The 24579-nt window shown below is 41.3% G+C and overlaps 1 protein-coding gene across 1 annotated transcript in view; it reads right to left on the reverse strand.

The window, feature by feature from the left end:
* Positions 1 to 1612: 1612 nt before the first annotated feature.
* tet1 (tet methylcytosine dioxygenase 1) overlaps positions 1613 to 24579 on the reverse strand; it is a 31678-nt gene continuing 8711 nt past the window's right edge. Inside the window, exons 3-12 of the mRNA XM_040139333.1 lie at positions 9236 to 11507; positions 8584 to 8674; positions 7427 to 7520; positions 6851 to 7059; positions 6609 to 6759; positions 6196 to 6285; positions 5816 to 5953; positions 5466 to 5642; positions 5159 to 5303; positions 1613 to 5027 (exon numbers count right to left, since the gene is read on the reverse strand). Of these exons, the coding sequence (XP_039995267.1) occupies positions 3967 to 5027; positions 5159 to 5303; positions 5466 to 5642; positions 5816 to 5953; positions 6196 to 6285; positions 6609 to 6759; positions 6851 to 7059; positions 7427 to 7520; positions 8584 to 8674; positions 9236 to 11507 (4428 nt within the window). The 3' untranslated portion in view covers positions 1613 to 3966. The remainder of the gene's footprint in view (positions 5028 to 5158; positions 5304 to 5465; positions 5643 to 5815; positions 5954 to 6195; positions 6286 to 6608; positions 6760 to 6850; positions 7060 to 7426; positions 7521 to 8583; positions 8675 to 9235; positions 11508 to 24579) is intronic.

The following is a 24579-nucleotide window of genomic DNA, read 5'->3' on the forward strand; positions in this document are numbered from 1 at the left end:
CACCACAGTTGTAAAGAGTGGTCATCTGAGTTACCGTAGCCTTTCTGCTAGCTCCAACCAGTCCTCTGATTAACAAGGCATTTCTGTCCTCAGAACTGGAGGACATCACTGGATGGTTTTTGTTTTTCGCAACATTCTGAGCATACTCTAGAGACTGCTGTATGTTGAAATCCCAGGAGATCAGCAGTTTCAGAAATAACCAAATCAGCCTGTCTGGCAACAACAATCACGGTCAAAGTCCCTGAGATCACATTTCCCCCCCCCAATTCTGATGTTTGATGAAGCTCCTGACGTGTATGACCTCTAAGCACAGACACACAGGCAGGGAGGTGCAGTGAAGGAACTTTAATGGGTAAAATGAAGGGGACCAGGCTTACAGACAGATGGATGGACAGACAGGTAGGCACGCACAGACAGCAGGTTACTACACGCAGGTAGCAGGCACATCAGGACGCACTGTGACATAAGCAGACAGTCTGACACTGACTGGGGAAAAGGGTTTGGTATAATAATAGGGAGCAGATGAGGGAAATGAGGAGCAGGCCTCTAAGAGGGCGGGAAACTCAGGTGATTTTGAATGCAAAACAGGTGAGCAGGTGGATATAGAGAACGTGCAGGGACATCTGGTGGGTGGATGGAGTATGACAGATGAATGTACTCTAGGGAGAAAGAGATCCCTGACACGAATTGTGACACTGTTGCCACACGATTGGCTGATTGGATAACTGCATTCATACACAGGTGTACAGGCGCTCCTAATAAAGTGCTTGGTGAGTCAATGGACAGCTTGGTGTCAGCAGATACCCTGAGGGGAAGCATCAGAATCGGCATCTGTAGAGAAGAAGTTGGATCAGTTCATTCCTATTTAACAATTCTTGTCCAACCACAATGGTGTGAATAGTTATATCAGAACAGACAGAACTGTGAAACTGTTTCTAAAGAGAAAAGATTTATCGATTCAGTGGATGAAGCTTCATTAAACTTAAGAATTATAGGCAAAATAAAGATAACTTTTCAGAATCAGCTCAGAATGTTGATGCATAATCTCAATACTTGTTTGGTTGTACAACTTGCTTTGTGTGATAATCGTAATAATTATAGTGCACATTTTCTTTAGATTTAAAGACTAAAGGGATGCTCTCTTGTGTTTGTTGAACTTATTGAGTAAGTCATCTCCCTGAATCAGAACCATATTAACTTGAGAGAAATTAAAACATCATAACAATTGTAGAGAAAAATTGTACAAAAACAAGTAGTGATTCATCTCCAGTCATTATGTGGACAAAGTCTACACTGCTAAACTGAAATTCCCTAGAAGTGAGCTATACAGTGTGCTAGTGTGGGATATTCAGAAAGAAACAAAATAAGAGAGAAAGGGACTTTTTGAATAAAAATTAAAAGATAAAATGTGTTCAGTTTGGCTTGTTAAACAGATCAGCCTACCTCATATATCAGTGCTTATATAATGCAAGCTGTCAGAGAATAAATACTTTCAAAAGTCCTCACATACATTTGAAACTAAATTGTTAACTGGATCTACATCTTTATCACCCACATTCTGTATATTAAAATTCACAACAAATCAGGACAGAGGAAAACATGATCAGGTCCAAAATATAAATATGACTTTATTTCACAATCCCGAAAGAGATCAGCCATCCATAAAAGGAATGCTAAATTTAGTCTCTTCTCAAGTCTAAACTGGATATACTTTCAGCAACGTACAGTAATTCAGTTTCAAAATAAGCAAGATCATCCATTGTCTAAACACCATTAACAATACAGTAAAAACAATATGGTTAACCTACATATTTACACATTTTTTACTAATAAAAGTTTTGTTTTGTTTTTTTTTTTCAGATTTTTGAATGCTGGTGCTGGTTGTTAGTTTCCTTGTTGATACATAGACTTTCAGTGTGGACTAAGAACGTCCCCCACAGTAAATCAAAAGAAACATTTAAAACTGTAACTTTTTCATGTGACGTTCAAAAATGTTACCTATAAATGAACTGATTTTAAAAACTTAATACATTCATTTCATTTTGTGTGTATGTTGTGATTTTTGAGAATTGCTGGAGAGTCGGATTATCTGTGGAAGACGTTTGAGCTCTATCTGGACAATAATTTGCTTTTTTTTACTGATAAAAGAAAAACATGATTGAAAGTGTAATACCAATACCGCTTAGTCTGTGGTCAGCCAGTAAACATCCAGAGAAATGATAAAATTACCTTTGTATTGAATCATATGTCAGATCAGTGTGTGCTGAGTTTCAAAAAGCACCATGCCATCACTGTTCAGCATATAACCAGGTTAAGTTGATGAATGTACCTTGACGTCTTGTCCTATTAGCACCAAAAGGAAATCAAAGTGTGTAAAAGACCAAAATGTTTCTCATAGGAAATGTTATACCACCAGTGTTAATGTGAATATCAGTGAAAGGTCTTTATCGGTTGTGCTGAAAATTCATCGATGAAAAGCTTCTCTTTCATGGGTAAAAAAATAAAAAATAAAAAAATAATACAAATCCTGATTCACCAGGAGTTGACACCAACCCCCTTATTCAGACCCTGTAAAAAAGTTATCTGTAAACAAAGTCTTCACAAGGGTCGAGCACCCGAAATGATCTTAGGCAGTTGTCTGAGTGGGATCTTATGTTTGAGTGGTTTTCCAACAAAAGCAGAGAGGAGGCAAAAAAAAAAAAAGAAATAGTTCAATTATTCAGCATTGGCTAATACAGTTTTGTCATCAAATCCAGAGTATGGATATAAAAAACTGGTAATATTTTGTTAACATGTCTGACACTTTGTGATTTCTGAAAAAAAAGAGGTCTCATTAGCACCATTAAAATGTACAGTAAGTTTTTGAAATCCTATAATCACACTCATGCCCTATGAAAGACTTTTGAATTCCTTTTCCAGAAGGTGAACACAAGTTAAGTGCCAATAATGATAAGCACTTCACTGTTGCAGCATTTTATGATTCATCATTATGCTAAGTTTTGAATTTCCTTAGATATGTATGTCATTTTCAACCAAATGAAAATCAAATAAATTCAGAAAAACTGTAAAAATAAAACAGGGTTCATGCTAAACTGTAATATATATCTCTATCTGTACATACATATTCAGGCCTATGGATTGGGACCTTTTTCAAGTTAAGTTTAGGAAAATAAAAAAGTGCTTCTTAATATGCCATACATATCTGTGAAGAAAAGACAAACCATCCAGACGTAGAGAAGAAAAGCAAAAAAACAAACCAATGAAATACAATTCTTTCATCAACTGCCAACAGAAGTCAGAGGCAGCAGAAGGAAAAGCACGATGCTACATGTGACAATCTGTAGTAAATATATGCACAACATTAGACTTATTTTCTACATTATGTGATATAATGAGTTTGCTTAACAAAGGTTACAGTGACAATGGCACCAATGTAAAAGCCAATAAGATTCATCTTATGAAAAGAGAACTATTGGCTGAAATAAAGAGTAAAGTCCTACTGTACAACATAAATTCTGAGCATCAACACATAATGCAGGTTATCATAGAAATCTTGCAGTAAACAGGCTTACACCAGGAATTAAATAGAAATCGTTATGATCACAATAAATAATCACATCTTTTTGTTCTTAATCATGTATATAAAACCAGTTTAAAAACGTCTTTAAAATGCTTCAAAGCACCATCTCTTTACAATAAAAACCAACACCGAAACTCACAGTTAAAAGCCAACAAACTTTGGTCTTCCTCATCACTTTGAAGGCAGAGACGAAGAAGGACAAAGTGAACAAACAGATATTAGAAAAGCACAATGAAAACGACGTAAAAATGAGAGTAGCAGTTTGAAGGTGGTTGAGGTAAGGCAGAAGCACAGGGTGTAGGAGTTTTCTGTATGTGTGTACGTGTGTTTGTGTGTGTGTGTGTGTGTGTGTGTGTGTGTGTGTGTTTCTGTGTAAAACATGTTGACTAAGTCCAGCGATTGTAGGGGCCCGTCACTTGGGTAAGAGCATAAGGGGACACGGTGATGACACCATCCCTCGGGAGAGTCCACGCTTGGCGTGTGGGGACATTCATCATCCTCCTTGTCTCCTCTGCCTCCTCCCCTGTATCCTCCTCTAGCTCCACACCTCCAGCTCCTTTGCCGTTCTTCCCCACACTGCTCAGGCTGTCCTCCATCCTTAATCTCTCAGCCTCCTCCTCCCTGTCCCGTTCCCTCTTGGCCATTTTGGCGTCCCACATAGCCATCCCGTGGCCTGGCTCATTTAGAGACTTGTGCTGGTAGAAGACCAGGGAGATGCGGGTCGGGTGGCTGCGGTTTGGTCTGAGGATAGGGGTGGTGGCGTGGAGCTCCCGCCGTGCACACTCTATCAGGATGGAACCGTGTGACGGTGCCACAGCGACTCCGCCTATGTCATTGTCCAGGAAATTGTGCTCGCTGTCTGACCACACCTCTTCCTGTTTAACTTCCTCTGGTTCAAGTGGAGGAGTCTGTAGGGGAAGGGGGAGAGATGAGAGCGGAGGGAGGCCATGACCCCTGACCTCTGCCGCGACATCTCCTGCAGCCCTGTGGAGTCCATTGAGCCTGCTGAAGAGGCCCTCAGAGGTAGGTCTGGGGGAGAAGGAGGAGGGAGGAGGAGCACTCCCACTGGGGGAGGGTCTGCGCAGAGGAGAGCAGTGCATCGCGTTGGGCTCAGTTTTAAAAGTACAGGGGAAGTCACTAAGGGCATTATGTGGAGGTATATGTTCTGACTGAACACTCTGTTCACCAGATGCTGGAGAATAACCATTCACACTGTCACTCATAGTCTTATAACTGAGAGCTGAGCCAATCTGTCCAAACATGAGGCCAGGCAGGCTGTGGTGGTTGGGGGAGATGACCTCCCCCTGTGGGGTGACTCCTGCACCTGGAATGGGGTAGCTGCTGGTGCTCTGGCTGTAAGTGCTGTGTTGATTCCTCTCCGGTAGATACCTTCCAACGCTGGAAGGTCTGGGTAGTAGTCTGTATGAGCTGTAGTAGCCCTGTGGCTCTGTGGATGAATAAAATGCACGTATTTTTAAAACGCTGATGTGATAATCAAAAAACTTTTATACTTTTTGCCCTCAGTGCATTACTTCTCAAAATAAATCAACGGCATGACCAGAGAGTTGGATTTAGTACCTTTGTTGGGGGTTTCACTTTTCAGTTTCCCAGGAGTGAGAGGGGTCAGCCCGAGCTTCTTCTCCAGTCTCTCTGCTTGAGCCTTCAGACGAGCTTCTTGCCTTATCTTACGAGCTGATTTCACTGGCTCAGCCAATAGACGCACCTGATAAATACAAAAAAATCAAAAAAATCAATGATTTAAAACATGATACATGTTTATAATTTTGTTTTATATTTTTGCAACAAAACACCCTAACCACTTACGTTGCAGTTAAAAATAAATAAAAACAACATAATTGCAAAAGCTGCTTTCCTGTTCCCTCACCTCTCGGGGAAAGGAAGACAGAACTTGCAGTGCACCACTTTGGATTTTGGCCCACTGGCCCTCAACCTGACCAAACTCATCCCGGTCAGAGATCTTGTAAAGTGGCAGAACATGGAGCTGTTCATCTTCTGGTATATTACGCACTGCACGGTTATCTTCCTTGGTTAAAGTGCAAACCTGAAAAAGTACACAGACAAAAAAATGTTGAACAAAACAGTAGGCCATTTTCAATCAATTACTCAAGAGACTGAACCAAAACTAGAACCAATGACCTTTGAAATAGGTAGGGGTGCCTTTAGACACACAATACAGAAGTAAACTGCATGGTGTCACACTTATCGCCTGCTTACCACAGTGCTGCCGTTATTCATGTTGTGAGTGTCCTTGTGAGCGTGAGCACAGAAATCCACACAGGCTGTGACCCCAGAAAACGGACGTCCCTTCATCTTTCCTAGCCGGCATCCACCCCCTGCCTCCTCATGTTCCACCTATGAGATGTGAAAGGTAAGAGAAGATATGAGAAAAGTCTGGTTCGTGTTGAAAATGGTAAAACATTTGAGGTAAGTTTTCTTGTAAAAGTTGGGTTGAATGCTGGGTGTGTATGAACTAAATGAAGCTTCACCTGACGATTAATGTGACAGTCAGTGGAAAAGTTATTTGCATTCTATTAATACTATCCTACGAAAGCTAGGTATTATCACAGGTAAGTGTGGCTGTTAATGTTTCAGACCTGGTTTTGAAAGGCCTCAGGAGCCAGCCTTTTGTAGAGTGGTGCAAGGTCAGTGGCAAGACTCTGAAGGTTGTTCTCTATTTTCTCCTCCTAAAAGTAATAGACAGATTTTACAGTGTTGAGGTGAATAAGGGCTTATTTTAGAAAAGTGTCCTTTCTTTAAACTGTTTTAGCTACAGCTGTGATTGTCATATCTAACATAAGTCACTTAGATGCAAAAGTTTGGCAAAGATTTGATCAACTAGGTCTGCCTTTATTGCAAATAAAATGCAGAGGAGCAACAGAAATTGTCTTATACAACTTACAGTAAAAACGGACACTATGTCTTCAAAAACAAACATGATAACAACAAATATGAGAGATTGTAATAGATGATTTCCTCCAGGTTTTTTGCAAGCTGACCACTCCCTCACCTCCTCCCGGTAGTCTCCAAGCAGGCGAAACTTGCGGGGCACTTTGCTGCGGGCAAACTTACAGCCATTGAAGTACATACTCCAGGAGCAGCCAAAGGAAAATGAAGCTCCACATGTGTCTGGGTCCAGACCCTGGCATGCACACGTACGACTGTGAAGATGGAGAGGAGGGAAGAAGATAAAGAAGCGAACAAAGCTGGGAAGATGCAGTGTCACTGCAAAACAAACCAAGAGGTACTCACTCTTCGTTGAGGGCGCAGCGACGGCTGGTGGGTGAGCCGTATTTAAAAAGTTGCTCGGTGAGTTCTTGGTAGAGGTGGTCCGCCACTGGCCGAGGGATTCCCTCCCAAGCCAGGATGAGGATCACCAACACGGCGGTGTCGCAGTAATGCCCTGGCCTCTGGCGGACCAAACACAGCAACTTCTCCTCTTCACTGCCACGCCGTATCACCTGTCAGACAATTGTGCACACATACGCACAGCAAAACAAGCAGGTTATAACAAACAAAAATGACAGCACTGTAAACCAATACAGCAAAAACAAGCTCTTTTAAAATGATATCACCAAATTATGGATCCCTTTTACCTGCCAAACAACAAGAATGGGTTTTAAGACAATAGTTTAAAAATGGAAATGATTATATTTAAGTTATGGTTACATGGTCTGAGGCCGGTAAGAGTTTACTCTGTTGTGTTAAGGGTGATAATCTGGGGATGACTTTCATCTCTGCCTCTAAATATAGTATGGTGGGATCCACAAAAATACAGCAGACATATTGAGACCATTTAAGATACAAGCATGAACATGAGCTACATACCCATTTAGCTATTGGACACCCCTGGGAGCTCTTTCCTTCTTTCCCAGTATACACAACAACTTCCACCCTTACTGCATTTCCTTTGGCACCATACCTGTGACATAAACACAACACACATAAAGACAAGCCATAATTTGTGCCATTGATCACAGAGAACATATCACTGACAACACATTCCATACAACATTTCATTGCTACCCACACCTGATGGCAACTGACACTACAATCCTCCAGCCTTAAAAAAATCAGCAACTCTTTATTTCAAGTCGCCCTATTTAGCATTCATAAGCAGCATATACATGGTTTGTAACCCCCTATAATGTAGTTGTAAGCAGATAAAACTGTTTATTAATGTATTTTTCAACAACTACAACAACTATCCTCCAGCTTCACCGATAAGTGGTGGCTGGTGTATAAACAGACGCTTAATGACAATATAGTAAAATGCAATTGTAATAATATAAAATATGTCTTCATAGGAGAGGTTATAATTGTTGACAAATATGGTACATGAATAAATATTTAAAAATGTCCTCAAAGCTGCTTACAACTACATTATAGTGTGTTTTTAACCATTAACTAAATGTTTATATACTTTTAAATGTTAAATAGGGGAACTTGAAATAAAATGTTACAAATAGATTAAACATTTGTGCCCATACCTGCAATCAATAAAATACACAGACTGTAGTAAGTTTTTCATATACACCAATGCAAACGACAGTAGTCCACACTGTTTAGTGCAGAATAAATACTCAAATTGATTTCACAAAAAAAAAAAAAAAAGCATTTGTAAGTGAAAAACCCATTAACTGCAGAACTGAATTTTTCAGTTAAGAGTGGCTGTCAAAGGGACTGTGATGGATCTCGAGTTGTTTTAAACAGGCTGTCATCTTGGTTTACGGGCCCCTCGTCTCAACTCTAGGGGTTTCCTGTTTCAACATGCTGTGCGTGTTGTGTGTATATGTGTGTAGTTGAGACAGAGCATACACGTGCTGAGCTAGCTCAGCAATGCTTCCTTTTAATGACTGACTCTTTGGCTGTGTCCCCGCCCCATTCCACCATGCCTGTGGTTGACTAGTAGGCTCTCGTGTTTGGTAGTAAACACACCCACATATACACACACATTGTTAACAGAGTGGTAGTAGTCACTCTACCTGTTCTCCATCAGTTCCCTCACAGCAGTAACACTAGGTCCTGCCCCAAGGTGAGTATAGTATGGGCCTTCCTCCTTTTCAATGATTTGGTCTGTGGAAAAAAACACAATGATCTATTGGATAACATAGCAACTTCACTGAGCAAAACTTTCAGTGACCAGTTTCATAGGCAGAGACAGGCCACAGGTTTGATTCCTCTGTGATGCTAGTATATTTTTGAGAAAAACACTGACTGATTACACATATTCTTGATAAGGGAGTCAAATTAATGTAAATATGATGTTCACAGTAAAGGGGCCACCACCTAGGAAGTCAGCATTTCAAGACCAAATACATCATAAGGGGTCAACAAGGCTCCACAGAGCATCCCAAAGCCTCCTCCAAATATGGCAGAGAAATGCGGGGTTTTTTTGCTTGAATTGGCACTTGAATTAGGACAGCTAGTGTGTGTGTGTGTGTGTGTGTGTGTGTGTGTGTGTGTGTGTTTTCACATCAGCGAGAGAGAAACAGAAAATAAAAGTCAGTTTGAGGTAAAAAAAACAAAAACAAAAACAAAAGATTTAGTCCCTAAGTGGAATACTTCCAATGTGATACGAATGCAGATGCTACAGACTTGTGTTCTTTCTCCAAATCTTAGTGAGCACCAACTCACCCATGCATTGACAGGATGGAAGATCAGCCAGTTTTTTGGAAGGTATATTAAGCAAGTTCTTGGTTGAGGTATCCAGAAAACTCATTGGAGACTCCATAAAGCTGTTGATGCTGTTCTTGGATGGAGTTGACTCTGCAGAGTGGCCCAGATCCCCATCAGTAGCCGTGGACAGGACAGTGACAGGTCCTGACCTCTCCAGCTTGTAGTAGCCCTGCTGGCTTGGAGGAGGGGACTGTCGAGCCCCTGAGAAGCCGTTAGCCAGACCATGGTGCCCAGTGGTGTGGCTGAGGAAAGTGGTATTGGCTGGGCTGGTGTTAGGATCAGCACCGTGCTGCAGCCCACCACAGGGCTGTGCTACCTGAGATAACAATTCGCACTCTTGCTCTGGTCCTACAGCATGACCATTGCATGGATTGTGTTGGTGGAGTGGACCATTTGAAAGGGACCATGGCTGGTTTTCTTGACAACGAGTTTGGTTGATCCTTGTGAGAGTGCTGCAGTTCTGAGTCTGTGGCCCTACGAGGGCTTCATTGTGTGTGTAACTGTGATGGATGAATTGCCTCCTTTCCTCCTGAGCCTCAGCCAAATATCTCTTCAGGTCAATTTGAGCCTGAGGCAGAAACAGGTTCCTCTTGTGGTGTAGGCCTGATTTCCCCTGTGGGAGAATCTTCTGGCCTCTGCTCCTTTGGGGTGTCTCTCCATTTGGCATGCGTTTTGAGAGGGGGGTCCTGCGGCCGATTCCCTCATGTAGTCCATCATTTATCTTCTTCTTTCTGAGTTTGGAGGGTGTAGCTTTTGTTTTTTTTATGAGGGTCTTTTTCTGACTGGGGGGTATCTGGGAGTTGTAGTTGTATTTGATGGCCGACACAGGTGTACCTTTTGGAGGGTTGTTCTCTGACTGCTGGCTGTGTCGGGACTGGATGATGAAGGCCAGATCTGCCAGCTGAGCTGCCACCTCCTCCTCATCTTTGTTTCTCTTTGCTTTACCAACCCTGTCTCTGTCCTCCCCAAACAACCGCTCATGATCCTTACTGAACTTCATGTCAGTGGGATCTTTATAGTTGCATTCAGACTTGATGACACGAGAACCAAAGCCCTGTTCTGTCCTCCTACAGGGCACTTTATCACTATCTGAGCTGGCTTCTAAGAGATCTTGCAGAGATAGCTTTGTGTTAGAGTTCGACCCCCGGGAGCACTGAATGACATTCCCTTGTCTGGCCACTGGAGGACGTATGACCGATGTCGGGTGTAGTGGTGAGCTTATGACAGAGACTTTATTGTAGTGGATAGCCGCTGTGGGTTTGGCTTCTTGCAGGCTTGTATTTGTATTGCAGGTTAAAAATGGTGCAGCAGTAGACACGGTATGTTCACACTTACTTTCAGCTTTAATGGACCCTGGGGTGCTTTCAGGTATAGCTGCCAGCTGAGTCAAGGCCTCAATAGCAATAGCCTGATCAAAACTAAGATTTCTTCTCTCTGCCAAAGACTGCACGCTTGGTAGCAAGATACCTGGAGGAGGTTCACTTTGAATAGGCTGGGGAGTCCTTTGCAGGCTAACAGGAGTGCTTTTCTGACACAAGTCATTCTTTAAGTCCTCTGGCTCTTTTTTGACGAAGTGCAAATCTGGTGGCTCTGTTTTGATGGAGCGAAGAATGGAAGAACGTGAGCAGAAAAGTTTCTCCTCCAATCCCTTCCTCTCTGTTACGGAAAGACACACCACAGCCGCCAGCGTGGACAGCGGGTCTTCGCAGACCTCATCTTCATCACTCAGCTGTGTGGTGGCCTGTTCAGTGATCCACACCCATGGCTCCTTCAGCTTGATCTTCTTTAGTGGAACTGACATGTCACCTGGAGGAGTCTTGGGTCCGTTCTCAGAGCAGTCCTTAGGGATTGCAGCTATTATAGTCCTTTGAGGCTCTGATGCCATCATAGTTCTTTTAAATGCAGACTTCAGATCAGAGTGTGACCCAGTGGTCATGTTAGCACCGTTAGGTTTTGTCAGGTTCTCAGCAGAACCATTCTGAAAAGTCACAGAAGAGCATACGTGTTGGTGAAGTGCAATGCTGGTCAGCTCCAGCCCAGGCTCTCTTTTAGTAAGTGCTGGCCGTCCGACTTGGTCCAAGGCCAGGTTGTGGGTGAGCGAGTGGTTGATGGGGGGAGATTGTGTATGAGGTATGTGGCCTTCCTCCCCCTCATCCTCCTCTGCTGCCATGTGGGTGTCATCCATCTGTGCCTTGCCTTTGCCATTTACCGACCCACTTTCTGGAACCACCTGAGATGGAGAGACAGAGAGAGAGATAAACAAGAAGAGAGAGGTGACTCAACGAGCTCTGGCAGTATTCAGTGATTCATCTTGTTCTAAACAGTCACGGCACATAGCACAACAGACTGCCCCCCAGCATGGCACGAGCATCTGCTGCAGCCACTATCAAGGCTGTGGAAAATATTATGGCATGTGAAAACAAAGAATCTGCTTTCTATAAATCTTGCAGAAACTGATCTCTAAACAGAGCTAATAAAAAGTTAAACTGTGTTAGTTCAGTCAAGGCTTCAATCAGGACTACATTCCTGCCTGTGCTGTGGAGAGCCACAGACCCACAGGTAGCCAGGAGCCAACGAGTAAACATTTGGAGTCACGCACAGTTCAAGATTGCGTCACTACCGGTGGGTCACTGAGGGCATATCTGGAACGTGCATGTACATGTTGCGTTTATGCTGGGTTTGTAGGTGTGTTCCTCGGCATGCATGCATGTGCATCCAAGAACGTGATTATTCACACAGCTGCCTTAGTGATTAACCCACTGGGGTTCTTATCCAGACAGAGCTTCGTTACAGTATGTCTTGACCCTTTAGTTAAGATGGATTCTGACAGACCATCCAAAAGTCCACAGTACTGACATATTGATTGCGACCAAAAGCCATGCTAAATACACACTATCATAGACTATTTTTAAGAGCAGACAATCATAGTCATTAGTCCATTAGCAGGAACAAAATCTACTTGGGGAGAAACGGAAGTTAAGGCAGTTTTATCACGGCAAAGTCTTTTTGCTACAGCGGTGTACCAGTATATTGTAGATTACATGTTATTTCAGAAGTAGGGACAATAATAGGGCACTAAAGGAAACTCATTCTGATAAAAATCTAGCTAATATACAATATTTCTGCAACTGAATATGTAACAGCCCTCATTATTTTTCATCATCTTATGATCATATGATCAACTGAAGTCAAGTCAGGCTGCTTCTTATTCTAGGATTTAACTCCACTCCACATTCACAACTAAAGCCTTCAGCAGTGGAAGACTGATTAAAAATGTCGCAGCGTGACAAAGATAAACTAGAATTACCGCCTTGTGGTTACATGCCTCCACCAGCCAGTCAAGATGCAGATTACACCCATGTCTCTCCAGACTCATATAATATATGTAGTGAAGAATTTGAATAATTTGAATGAATGAATTTAATAAAAAGGTATTAAGTGTATTTTTTGATTTGTGCAATAGTGGTATATAAATAAAACTGATTTGACTTGACTTTGTTAAGAATTGTTGTTCCTGTTTTGCTATATGACTACTGTATTAGTGTGTAAGTTCGTTGAGAGAAACAAAAAACAGTCAAATCCTTGTATGTGTTCGCATGATTGGCCAATAAAGCTGATTCTGATAGAACACAAAGTTGTAGCCATGATAGTAGACTATAATTCAAATATGGATGTTGCTGCAAAGAAGCTACTAAGACGTGGATGATTCACACACATCTTCAACCCTACAGCACAGAAGATCTATACAATCCCCACAGTTTCAAGATGGGTAATCATGATTATTGTCACCAATTCAGTATCTGACCAAATATGAAATATGGTCACAATCTCCCCTTCAGTTCCTGGGTTGTGGCGTTCAAAAAAGGCCAGAAAAGTGTGTTTTTTAATGATTGTATGAATTCTTGAGTTATGGCCAAAAACATGGTATAAATGAGCTCGCAGTGACCTTGACCTTTGACCATCAAATTCTAATCAGTTCATCATTTAGTCCAAATGAACATTTGTGCCAAATTTAAGGGAATTCCCTCAAGGCGTTTCTGAGATATTGCATTTACGAGAATGGGAAGAACATAAAAAACTGCATCATGTGCAAGGACTCCGCTGACAAAAGGATTTTAAACCTGCAGGGTATGTGTGCATTACTGTGAGCTGTGTGTACTGTATGTTTATGGGTGTGTGTGTGTGTGTGTGTGTGTGTGTGTGTGTGTGTGTGTGTGTGTGTGTGTGTGTGTGAGGCACACCGTTTTCCCTCTAATGAACAAGCGCGACTGCAGGGGAGCTGGAGATACGTTCATTATCACCGTTTACCTGACATAAACACTCATTAAACACTATCACTGCCACTTTTTTAATGCACTTTACAGCAGGAGATTTGCACCTCAAGCTGACAGATCAAGAGCACATATAGTACTTCAATATAAACCAGACTCCTATGAACCCACACACCACACGGAGAACAACTGAGTTTATCATTTACACTTGTTCATCTTTGTTCTCTGTTTCCATCAGACATGAACTAGGTTACACTAAGTTACACTACTTTTTAACAGTATTTATCTAAACAGAATAGCATATTTTATAGTGGTAGAATAGTAACTTTTATCCAAAGCACCACTCATTCAACCAATCACTCACCAATGGAAGCAGAGGTACAATGTAATGCAGTAGCAAAACCATTGGAGCAACAGTGTCTTGTGCAAGGACACCTGTGAGAAACTGAACCATTAACCCTGCAGTTACTGACAGACCTGCTCTACCTCTGGAGCCACAGCTGTCCATGTATTACTGTGATATAATATACTAAGTTCTACTGCTTTTTACACAACAAAACAATCCTCACAGTCATATTACTGCTAAAAATCAACCCCAAGCTTGAGCCGGGGTTGGTTCACTTCAAAAGTTCTGAGACATCTTGGACAAAATGTGTTTGAATTTCAGGCATGTAGTATGAAAAAAAAATGAGCCTTGTGACAGAGATAACAACGGATGACCTTCTTCTTCTTCTTCGATGTCAGTTCATGCATCTGCTGAAGCATGAACTGACATCGAAGAAGAAGAATTCCTTGAAAAATAATAGATGAAGTAGTTTGTCCAGAGTTAAAAGCACTCAACCGAAGTTGGAAAATAAAAGGTGTCAAAGGCAGCGCTGAGGTCTAAGAGGATTAATACTGAGCAATCTCCTGACTCCAGACCTCAACTGTATTTCTAATATAAAGAGAACTGAAACCCAAGAAGCTGCTGTTTGAATTTGGTTGCATTTAGTGTTTGATTATCAATGTGGTGACAAAAGAGAGCGAAAAAGCAAGGTTTCTTAGGAAAGGACAGAGAGTAGAAAAGCAAAATGTATTAAAGCCGTTAATACAATTAAAACCAATGTAATTGGAAAAAAATTCTATTTTTGCCTTGTCTGCAATTATTTTTTATTCCAGTCTAACTACTTAAAATCCATAAAACATGCTGATCTAGCTAGAAACCCTTGTTCTTCGCCTATATGGGACTTATACTGGTGAACCTGGTGTTTACCAGTGATGGCTGAGAGAGCTGAAAATGTTTCTCATATTTATCTACAGTGTAGCTGCGCTGGAAATATTTCAACATGGCACCACCTTGTGTATGTTCTTTGCCAGTTATCCACAGGAATGCAAGGCACACTGCCAAAAGCTGTTTATCAAAACAATGTTCGTGCAGGGAGGATTTTTCTTGTAAGTTGACGTTGAACTGGTGTTTAACAGTGCAGGTTTGACTTGCTGTGACCATAGATCATGATCAATAAAATGTTGAGATCAAATATGATTAATACAGTGGAGCTGATTTATCGCCAAGTCTTTTCACTGATGTGAACCTTCTCTGATCCATCATGCTTTCTCCCCAGTAAACTGCACTCTCCATGACTGTCAGGACTGTGCCTTACTACTAGGAACACACTGCTGATCTAACAGATTGCAGTGTGTTTCAACTTCGGTATTGCTGCGGCCATACCGAAGTTGACAATGCAACAGGGTGAGGTACCTACTCCGCACAACAGGTGGAAAAGGACCACCACGACGTTCGAATGAGGCAGCGAGAAAAAGACAGAAAAAGACGGGGAGCGGGGGGGGCAAGTTATCTGACACATTAAACTGCTTTCAATGACAAAGCAGCACTGGCTGGCCTCCAGCACTGCACCAGACACGCGTGTCTCTATGTATGTCTATGTATGTGCCTGACTGTGCATCCATTGGTGCATCCAAGTGTTCATGATCTGAAGCTGACGTCAAATGTAGCCCGTTTTTAATTATGTTACATTTAGCCTTGTGATAACAAAAAGCCTAATTCAGGATGTAAACTAGGAGTCATGTGTTCTCATTTACCCACTGGGTCCCTGGAGATAGCTGGGTCTGTGTTGTGTTAGGGCTGTGTCTTTGTGTTGTGCGTGTTGTGTCTGCCTCAGGGTGTTTCAAGTCACTCACAGTGTACACACACAGTCTTCTTCTTTTATGTTAGACAAACATGTAACCAACTGCTGCGCCTGTCAAAGCTTTAAAAATCAACATAACATATGCTAGAAACTGTAGCTAAACGATCAGAGACCTACCCTAGCAACAGAAGCGTGACCGCCGCTTGACTCCTAACAACCCTCTTCTCAAGAGATGAGTCTCCAGGGAGGTTCGAAGAAGTGTATATCCATTCTTAACTCAAAACGAACACACTCACATATTCAGCACTTATAAACATATTCACATATATGCAAACACTTCAACTGAACTAACCCAACGGAAAAGAGAGAGAAACAAATTCATGAGTAACTTTTAGCTGTGTTCCGCTTGTTCACTTCGTTCCTCTTATTCACTTTGTGCATAAATCATACACCTTCTCCTCACAACACTCTTCTCAATGAAACCCTGAAAAAGTGTGCTTCTTTCCTGTATGAGAGTATAAGTAGAGGTTTCTATGTGTTTCTCTCAACATGTGAAAATTTCCATCATTCATTGAGAGCGTTTCCTGTATGCGCTGAAATCAGTATCAGGTAGTCAACACACAAAACGCACCAAATAAAAAGAAAAATATAGACAAAGAAGGCTTTATGGATGGAGATAAACCTAATAAACTTGAAAGAACTGGCTCACTGTACCTCAGCATGAATCAGAGCTTAATCAACTATAAAATTATACAGATTAAAACAGCATCAGTAGCAGAGGGACCTTCTCTACCAACCGCACAATAATAATACCATTACTACTGCAGCCAAACAAGTTAAGCCTGCCAAATTACAAGTTACGACCCAAGGCTTACAAGCACTCCACTTCTCTGCTAAGCAGTCAGAAAACAGCAGGTGTAGAAATATGACTGTCCAAAACACTGCAACACAGAAAAGGGGAAGCAAAGGGGCTCTTCATACAATGCAACAGCTTAAGAAGACATGCAATGGGGAAAGAGAAGAGGGGTGCCTGTTACCGTGGAAACTGACCTCTTTGTTGCTGACATTGTTGTCACATCCTTTAAACCCACCTGGAAAAAACAAGCCAAATAAATACACAGGAGCCCAGATCCTCAGTGTTTGGGTAGGAACAATAACACCAGCTTCCAAATAAAGCGCTCCAATCAGCTAAATACAGGGTGGCAGAGAGAGACAGAGAGAGAGGGAGAGAGACAACAGATGATAACCTCTAGATGAGCTCCACTGTAGCTGACCCATCTGCAGTGAGACAATAGACCCCAGGCTGAACACTCCGGCTGCCTTTACCTTGTCTGTCCTCGGAGGAAGCCCCTCCGGTTTAGGCAGCATATCCCTAAAAGGTATTGGTGGCCATCTTGCTTTGCCTTCCTTCAGCCTCAAAAGAAAACGCTGGCTACAGTAGCCGTACGCAGGGCAAGCTCCTGGGTGTCATGACTAGGGCGAGTGTGAGCCGCTGTAGCAAAGTGCTGCTACAGCAGACACGCACACACTCACCGCACACACACAGACATATAGACACACACACACATACGGGATGCCTTTCGCAGACGCAGACAGAGCCTCATCAGCCAATGGCGTGAGGACCTTAGCAGCTTGTAAATTATCTTCCATGCCTAGACTCTCCTAAACAAAGGATCCCCTATGTGGGCTTTTTACTCTAGCCCTACGCACATGGATTGGAGGCAAGCTATGGAACGGACACTGCACACATGCTGGATCTGGATCAGAGGAAAACAAATCCATCAGCACTGAGATATTAACCCCTGAAGCAGCACATCAACATTCCTTTTAGGCTCTTGGTGATTTTCACTGAATTCCTTGCCCCACTGCTGAAATGATTAGTCCATTATTTGAAATAAAGTTATCTACAACTGCTACAAACTGATTAATTGCCATATCAAGGAAAGATTTCAAAAATGTGCTGCTCCCAGCTTATCACAGGGTTCTTTTCCCTTCTTTATATCCACGTAAGATGCATATCTTTGGGTTTTAGACTGTTGGTCGGACAAACAAACAAAAAACAATTTGAAGACTTCAACTTGAGCTCTGGAAAATTTTGATGGTTAGCATTTTTCTTACACTTTATAAACAAAACAATCCATCAACTAATGAAGAAAAGTCAAAAGATCAATTGATAATGGAAATAAAATTGATGCCCATGAGTAAAGTACTTATTCTGCTAAGCAGAGGCCAACATCACATGGCAATGACACTGGCCAATGTGCAGATGCTTGAGAATACGTCTCCCTCCCTCTCAAACTACTCCCGCTCAGTTTTAAGGCATGTGATCTATTGTATTATAAAGACGTGGTGCAGTGTGTCCTATTAGACACAGTATTAAGCATGTTGCATCATGCCATGCCTTTTAAACAATTACAAACACTGTGATTCGCATTGCAGCATAATTTCCTGCAGCACCTCAAATTCCCACATCATCTAGCAGGAAAGAGGATGTTCACAGCATCCATACTCATTCATATCTCACTGTCTCAGCAACCCTTCCTCTCATTCTCTGATCCACCCCCAAAGCCTTTCTCTCATTCTAAACTATTCCCTGAGGAAATGCTGTGGTTAGAGAAAAAACAAGGGGACAGAAGGCAAAAGACAAAGAGAGAAAAATGTTATGAGAGAGTAAAATACTCCCCCCTTTTAAAGGCAACCATGTGGCCAAGACATTGAGGTCACACCAGGACACGGAAACATGAAGGCAGCCTGAGCCAGTGCCTGTCGGTAACACTCTAGTAACCAACATCAGCAGTGTGTTTGACTGTGGAAGCAGAGAGCATGCGGCTTCATGCAGAAACAAAAATGAAAACTATATCAGCGCAGTGTCCAGCATGCAATAAACATACAAACATCCCGATGAAACATATGCACTAGCAGGTCATGGTGGAAGATGCAGTCATATTGACGGATTTATCAGTAAGCCATTTCAAAATGTCAAACAGTATTCATAAGACAGCATTAATGTATGTCACAATATTAACAATTAACTACAATGTTTGAAACACTATAGTGCAATTTTTGATAATGAAAAGTATACTAAAAATTAGCATTCTTAGTCCCACCGTTGCAAGGCTGTTTTTATCACACTCCAGAGTTCAAAAGTCAGTCAGTCAGCTAGATGCTTAAAACTTATCAGTCAAACTCATGCATAGTGTGGCTTCATATGTGCCTTGGAACAATGCCCGACAGTCAGTGTCTCTGAGCATTTATTTATGGAGGTGGCTAGTGAGTGGAATTGTTTTTCTCTTATTATTTAGATCTATTTCATTGAATGGATAGCTTCAAAGATATCATATCTTTGGGTAAGTGTAAGCGGGTAGGAGAAAATTTAGTATATATGTATGAATACATGAACACCATCAAAAAGCAGTCAGATTCAATGCAAGTCTTTTTCCCAAATAGTTTCCTGACGCACTGTAAAACAAACACAGATGCAGACACTTGCAACACTTGAAATATGCACAAGGCATGTGTGTGGTGTGCTGGAGCAAACTTCATCCCACAAAGTAATATTTCTCTAGCACCGTCAGTAACAGAAAACCTCAGTGCACTTTACAACAACAGTTCTTCTCAGCTGTTTAATGACGATGTGGACTAGTGCCCGCATATTTAGGATTTGTACTGCCTACCCATGAGGACATATGGTAGCTTTCCAATGTTTAACCCTAAAATAGGCAATTTTTTGCACCTGCAAAAATCAACGTGTGTGCACGTAAAAGCATTTCACTGCCTTTTACACCTGCTGACATGTGAATAATTCAGTAATTAATTGCTGTGTAACTCAGGAATAACTTCCTGACTGAAAGTAATGGATACATGGGACCCACCTTACATCTGGACATATTTAGGATAGTAACTGGTTTATCCCATTTCTCTTGGTTACAAAATTGAGAAGTCGTATCTGACGTGTTATAAATGTTTTCAGATTCCCTGTGGCAGCTATTGGTGAGCTCTCCTCTGAATGGGAATGCTGAAGGTAGTTGGACAGGTTTGACATTTACACTACAAACTACTGTTAAACAGGTTAAACCAACCTAAACAATACAACAAGCCTATGTAAGAAACACACTTACCAACTGCTGTCATGTCAACTATTAACTGGCATGGGCTGCTGAAGCCTTTATGCAGTCACTGTGTTTAATATAACAGTATGGACTTTACATTAAATCTTAAACTATAACATTCAAAAGCTAGATTAATTTAAATGATACACAGAAACTATGACTTCACTCCCCTATGATATATTGCGTATGGGAAAGAAAACGTAAAATAATTTGCAGTTTTCCCTTGGGCTGTAACATTAGTTTAGCAATTCCTCTTTGGCTCATGTAGTGTTTGGTTCTCTGCTATCAAGTCATGTATGAAAACGCACAAATAATTATAATATTATTCCACAATGTTAAACTATCTTTATCACATCTTTTTAAAACATTACAGTATGGTACATCTCTATCTTAAAAATATAAAGAATTTAAAATGTAAGCATAAAGTGCATTGGCTGTACAGTGCATCTCAGCCTTCAAACCATTCCTCCTCCTGCAGCCACTCCATTCCTTCATCTGAAAAGACTCCACAATTACTAATAATATTCCACAGCGCCCTTAATTTGCAGCTCTTTAAGTGTCCCATATGTTTTTCCCCCTTTAACGAGCTGCCCAGCTCTCATTAGGAACTAGTAGTCTGGACATTAATCACCCTAAGCTACAGTACATGAGCATGCAAGCAAGGTAAAGAAAGTTGTTCTGCACCACAGTCGTAAACTGTCTCTGACACATCTGGAGGCTGACCCACTGGAGACTGGCCCAGTGATGGAGCCATGCCAAACGCAAATGTTGCCAATATTTGTCATTACTGCCGACCCCAATGTAAACTTGTCTCATTTGCATGGAAAAGCAACAGATCTCTGAAGGAAGCGCAGTAGTTTGCAGGAGTTACTCCTCCTCTTTGTTCTCTGGTAAAGTTGTGACTTTCTACCTATCATCGTCAGTGAAAGGTAATGTGGATAATGCAAGCATCACATATAATTGTTATGTTATAATGGCCGATAAGTAACAAGAAATTTAACCTCAACGCAGAAATTTTGTCTCCTCCTTCTGGCTGTGAGAGTAATTTCACAAACACTGTCGAATACATAGAAATTTCCACAGTTCCAAGACAATAATTCATTATTTAGATAGAATAAATGTAATAGCTACATAGCCTACTCCAAATACAGTATTTTATAAATTGCAAACTGTCCAAGAGCAGTAAGGCGACATCCGTGTCTGTCCTCAGTCCCTTCTCTTCTTTCAGGGAAAGCCACACCAATGGTTATCCAAGTTTGTCCTCGCCATCGATTGCTTTCCTTTTTAGAAAGTAATCTTTCCTTTGAGTGACAAGTTTCTTTATCTGGAGCATTAGAAACTTTTTCTTGGACGCTTCCTAGATTTTTTCCGCCAGAGGCTCCAACATGCTCCTGGTTGCTGTAGCCTACTCCATCTTCGTCGCTACGGTTGCTCCCCTCTTCAGTTCTGGCAGACTTGCTGGTTGACGTAAAACGCAGTGGTAGAGACACAGACACCAGATTTAAAACTTGGGTATACTGTGAAATACAGAGAAATTTACCTGGCGCTGATAGGCTTAATCAGCATTGTGTGAACTTGTTTGGCAAGGGTTTGAATGTGAAGGAAGTTCATTTTTATGTGAAAGTGCCGCACTCCAGCTAATGGAAAGCCAAAGATAGATGCTGGAGCTAATTTACTACCAGTGTTGCTACTGAGAAGTTTGTCCACTAGAAAGCGGTCTGAGTGAGAACTCTGTGAGAGCACACAAATTTCTGGATTTTTTGATCTGTGTCTTCATGGTAGGGTGCTCATTTTCAGGTGTGGTACATTACTTGAGTAGTAATAAACCACATCCCACCCACACAAACACAAACACAAACACAACACAAACACAAACACACGAATATAGGATCATTTTTAGGGGGTTGTGTTATATTCGAGGACTGAACAATTAAGTGTTCACAATGTCAGATATGGTTTATGAATGGAACAAGGACCAGTGTAATTACAGTATTTTACAGAGTGCTGCATTATGGCTTGTTTGTAGTCTTAAGGTTGCTGGGCTAGTGAGTGTCTTAAAGCCCATCTATTGTGAGTTTTTTCAGAGTTAGTCAGCGCTAAAAGCATTGTGTTAGTTCAGTTTAACATGCAGGAGTTTTTGAGGGCAGATGTAGCTTGTTTTGCTGCCATGAAGGAAGTAAATTCATTACGAGTGAAAACAAGTTCAGAGCGTTTCCCAACATCTTTACTGCAGAAATGAACCAGGGAGAAAATCTGTCAAACAGTCAATAATTATGGCTTTCAGCGCTGATGTGCATTGGAAACACATGTCAAAACAGCTGGCTAGTACTGGCAATACTGGAGGGATTACAGAACCTATGAAAAAACACAAGAAATAAACATATGCACACAAGTAAATGAAAGTGAGAGCTGATTCAGACACTCCCCATGTCCCCATTCCCTCTTGTTTTTTGGCTTATTTCTGCTTGTTAAAGATATAAATTTTAGTTGTTTTTGCCAATAGAAGAAGTTTATATTTCAGCTGCATAATGTCCTGCCGAGTACATATCTTGGTCATAACACTTCAATAATTAAATGTAAGGGATCCCTGTGAAAAATCTTTGTTTATGTTGTATCTTTCCGTTAAAAAAAAAAACAATATCAGCCAATGTATCATTATCTGATTTTTTTAAACCCTCAAATACTAAATTTGGTATTGGCCTTAAAAATCCTGAAGCGGTCAGGCTCTTGTTGAAGGTGCTGAAATGAGTCATATTAACCATGGGAAAATGGGAATACATGACTCTGTGCTTGAACCTGTCCCCATGCTGCACATCCGGTCCACATGTGCACAACCTCTCACAATATCACACACACTCAAACACCTCTTTGCACAGGTCAAAGGCCAGAAGACCAACACACAAAAACATTTAGAGACTAAGAATAAGGAGTACTAATCCATATGCACACACCCACATTCTCTCTCTCTCTATATATCTATATCTATATCTATATCTATATATATATATCTATATATATATATATATATATATATATATATATATATATATATATAAAAGTTGATCTTCCTTGAGGAAAACCTCGAAACCATAAAGTTTGTGTTACCTGAGAGGAGGCAGCAATATGGCTTATATTCAGCAGACTCCAGAGGCTTCTCACATAACACACTACTCACTTTTCCAAAAGAACATCTGTGGACTCAAGACTTTGAATAAATGTCTTCACATTAGCTTTCTGCACTCTCTTCTACATGCTCTCTGCTTCTTCAGTAAACGCACACAAATACAAATGCATGTTTATAGCTTTCACACTTCCTGTATGGATAGTTTGCAACCCATGAGCTAGGCTATTTTAAGGACACAATGGATTCACATTCAAAATTCCATTTCACACACATAAACAAAGAGTGTGTTATGTAATATACTACAGTCCCACTCTTGGAGGGAAATGTGCACCATTCAACACCACACCCTAAACCCACATGGACTCAATTTAAGGGCCGACAGTGGTTGGTCAACATGGAGGGACAGAGGGTCACTCCAACTTTCACACCTCCAGCCCAACAAGGAGAGGAGGGATGAACTTTAAAACCTGTATGCATCGACAAAATGTCCTCTTTAATCTTGTGCCTGCTTTGCCTTTTATGTAATTATCTGTGTCTGTACCTGGTGATTTTTTTTTCAGTAAATTTAAGACAAACATCTGTGCAAACACGCGATTAAGTATTAACACTGACATACATGCACACACACTGACCCAAATACACACACACAAACACTATGCAGGCCAGGCGGCATGGGGGCCCCAGATCCTCTCACAATGAGACAGGAAAAGGCTTACTTAAGTTTGTGCTCGTGCAACATGCTGAGTAGGCATGTTGGCCATATGACTGCATGTGTGTATGCACGCACGTACACACATATGCATACATGTCTGCGGACAGACGCGTGCAAACTGCAGTGTTGCATTTAAGAATGACTGAGAGCTAAGAGGATAATCAGTGATGATCAAAGGGAAAACATAGACAAGGCAAAAGAATAAACAACCATTAATTCATTACATTTATTACAACTCAGTGGATGGCATTCTGGGGTAGAGGTTCTTTGGATATAATGACAGGAGGGAGCAAGAAGATGAAAGTTTTTATCCTCTTCAGGTATATAAGCTACATTCTAAATTGGGCAGGTCAGGTTGATGCATGAATAAACTCTGGTTTCTCCAGAAGTTGGCCATTGTGTGCCCTTGGTAGGATTTGAGTGGCATTTCTTTTGGGGGGCAAAGTGAGGATTTCTTTTCACCCAGAGAAACCAAGTGGCACGACTTCAAAGCTTATCCAGGGACTTAAAGCCTTACAACAGTCAGAACACAGCACAAACTCACAAATGCAAAGAACCAAAGAGGGCTCAGGAGTGGAGCATTAATGGTATCAAAGTTTAACTCTACAAATATCTGCTAAATTATAAATATTATAGAGACTAAAACACATACAAGCTGCCACGTGTTTATACGACTCTTTGCACTACAAATGATTGACAGCTGAATGTGCATTAAAGCAAACAGTATTTGAGTAGAGTCCGACGTCATTAAATGATGTCAAGCACAGCCTGGGCCATACATCTGCTCTGATGTATAGTGGGCTCTGGCCAAATAACTCAGTCCTAAATCATATAAAATATATATTTCCACAGACCCTTTTTCTGGGCCACTACCCAAGCCCTGCAGCTATTAGAGATAACTACCTCACAGGGTTGTTTTAAATTTAATTGGCTTGGACCTGGTTAACAGAAAACACAAAG

This window comes from Xiphias gladius, chromosome 11 (assembly GCF_016859285.1).
Source record: "Xiphias gladius isolate SHS-SW01 ecotype Sanya breed wild chromosome 11, ASM1685928v1, whole genome shotgun sequence".
In the NCBI taxonomy this organism is placed as follows: domain Eukaryota; kingdom Metazoa; phylum Chordata; class Actinopteri; order Istiophoriformes; family Xiphiidae; genus Xiphias; species Xiphias gladius.